The sequence below is a fragment of the Opisthorchis viverrini genome, assembly GCF_000715545.1.
Source record: "Opisthorchis viverrini unplaced genomic scaffold opera_v5_33, whole genome shotgun sequence".
Taxonomy (NCBI): Eukaryota; Metazoa; Platyhelminthes; class Trematoda; order Opisthorchiida; family Opisthorchiidae; genus Opisthorchis; species Opisthorchis viverrini.
Genome location: NW_008751689.1, coordinates 827,675 through 829,486, shown reverse-complemented (window position 1 = coordinate 829,486; position 1,812 = coordinate 827,675). Strand labels below are relative to the sequence as shown.

General features: G+C 46.1%; 2 protein-coding genes across 2 annotated transcripts in view; one reads left to right on the top strand and one right to left on the bottom strand.

Annotated features, from left to right (window-relative positions):
* T265_02617 (hypothetical protein) overlaps positions 1-1,812 on the top strand; it is a gene marked incomplete at both ends in the record, with an annotated part of 31,300 nt that overhangs the window by 10,985 nt on the left and 18,503 nt on the right. The gene's annotated exons all lie outside the window — the stretch shown is intronic.
* T265_02616 (hypothetical protein) overlaps positions 1-1,812 on the bottom strand; it is a gene marked incomplete at both ends in the record, with an annotated part of 52,206 nt that overhangs the window by 40,928 nt on the left and 9,466 nt on the right. The window contains one exon of the mRNA XM_009166914.1: positions 101-138. Coding sequence (XP_009165178.1) covers positions 101-138 — 38 coding nt within the window. The remainder of the gene's footprint in view (positions 1-100; positions 139-1,812) is intronic.

Genomic DNA, 1,812 nt, shown 5'->3' with positions numbered 1-1,812 from the left:
TAGGGAAGGGTGATCATCCCAGCAGGAAGCCACTCCCACGTATTGAACACTACATGAAAAGTAACAGAAAAAGTGGTCGGTGGCTAAGCAGCATACTTACTTTGGAAGCTTGGACAGCCGCTCATCCACTTCCGTATTCTAAATGAAAAAAACGGCAGATGTAGAGACATTCGCAATGGCAAGTTATAATTATGATGGAAAAATGCTGTAAGAAACCTACAATTCACAGAATCATACTTGAGGAAACTAATCAAGGATCTCACCCTTGAAGGACCCAGGTGGACAGAACTATTTCGATGAAAGAATTATTTTTTTTAGACGCACCGTCCTGCAGGTGGTGTAGAGAACGTGCATGTTTGATAACGTCTAAAGAGACGGGAAAAATATTGACGGATAAGAAAAACGGTTGCTAGTCGTGCTGTCAAACGAGTGAGAAAAAAGGAGAAAAGTATACGGATATAGGTAGTTAATGTGAGCGCTGTGTGCCGGACAGCATGAAAAGACTGCCGCAAAAATGATCGATCAAATTCCCGTATACAGGTGTCCATAAGCCGATACTAACCACCTCAGGATCAAACGTTTCAGGAATCCAAATTCCTCTTGAGCCTCCAATTTACTGTCCTATTGTAGATCACCAGCCTTAAGGTGGAACCCTCTGCTGGGCGGCGTCAAATGACCCCTGTGGATTTTCAAATGGACAGTTCAGTCAGCTCGTAAAGAGAGCTCGTAGTGCTCATAGCACTATGGTTACAATGGCTTAACACCCGTCTGTAGGATCAGGGCTTTGTTTTAGGAGCTAGCGGGTGTGCGGTAGACTGTAAAAGACAACAGACCAGTGAAACGAAAGACGTTCTGCCAGACGCTCAATTCTGTGTTTCTTAGGATCAGGTTGGTTGAGTAGGGACTTGTCATCAGCACCAAGAATAGCACTACTATCTTCAGGATGCGCACGTTCTGCACAGAACAGTGCTTATTTTAAAAAGTATGTTTAGTGTGCCTGTCACGTAATGATGTTGGCATCAAACGCACCAGGTCGATTCACACCCAGCGCGGTTGATGGGAAGACGCAAGAGGATTACACTGAATTTGAAAAAGTTGGAACGCGTAGAAAGTAATGGAAGCACATAATAAAGCGTATGCGCTTAACCAACTATCAACTCTTGTTCGACTAGGTACAGCGCATCATCATCATCATCAATGACAGCAACATCAGTGTTGGCACTGATGCTTCACTGCCGTACAACCATAAAGTTCGTTCAGTTATATATACACATATATATAATTGTATTAAAAGCCCTACAGTGAAGAGAAGAGAAAAAGAGTGGGTGAGGGAGGGGACCTAGTGCTGGCCTATGTCAGGCACACTGAGGTGCCTACACCTCCAACCGCTCAATCAATCTGGAAAGAAACTTACAGCAAGAACGCCACTGACATCGATTAGCCGTCATTTCTTGCAATGTCTCCAGCCAAGCACAGACGGGGTCACGGGGAACCCATCCTGGAAGTCTCACAACACCAACAACACCCAAACTCTTCGTGATCTCTTTCACGCCTTTTTGCCAAGTCATGTGCTGTCCATCTCGCGGTTTGCGCCATCCTGGAGGAGGCACGGAGAACAACACTCGTCTCGGTAGACGTTGTTTTGGCGTGCGTAGCACATGACCGAGCCATCGTAGTCGATGATGCTGGATGTTTTCCCGGATTGAGGTGCCTGCAGCACAACCAAATACCCGTTTTCTAATCGCCTCGTTGCTGATACGCTGACGCCATCCGAAACCAGCCACGCTTCTGAGGCATCGGTGGTCGAAAACC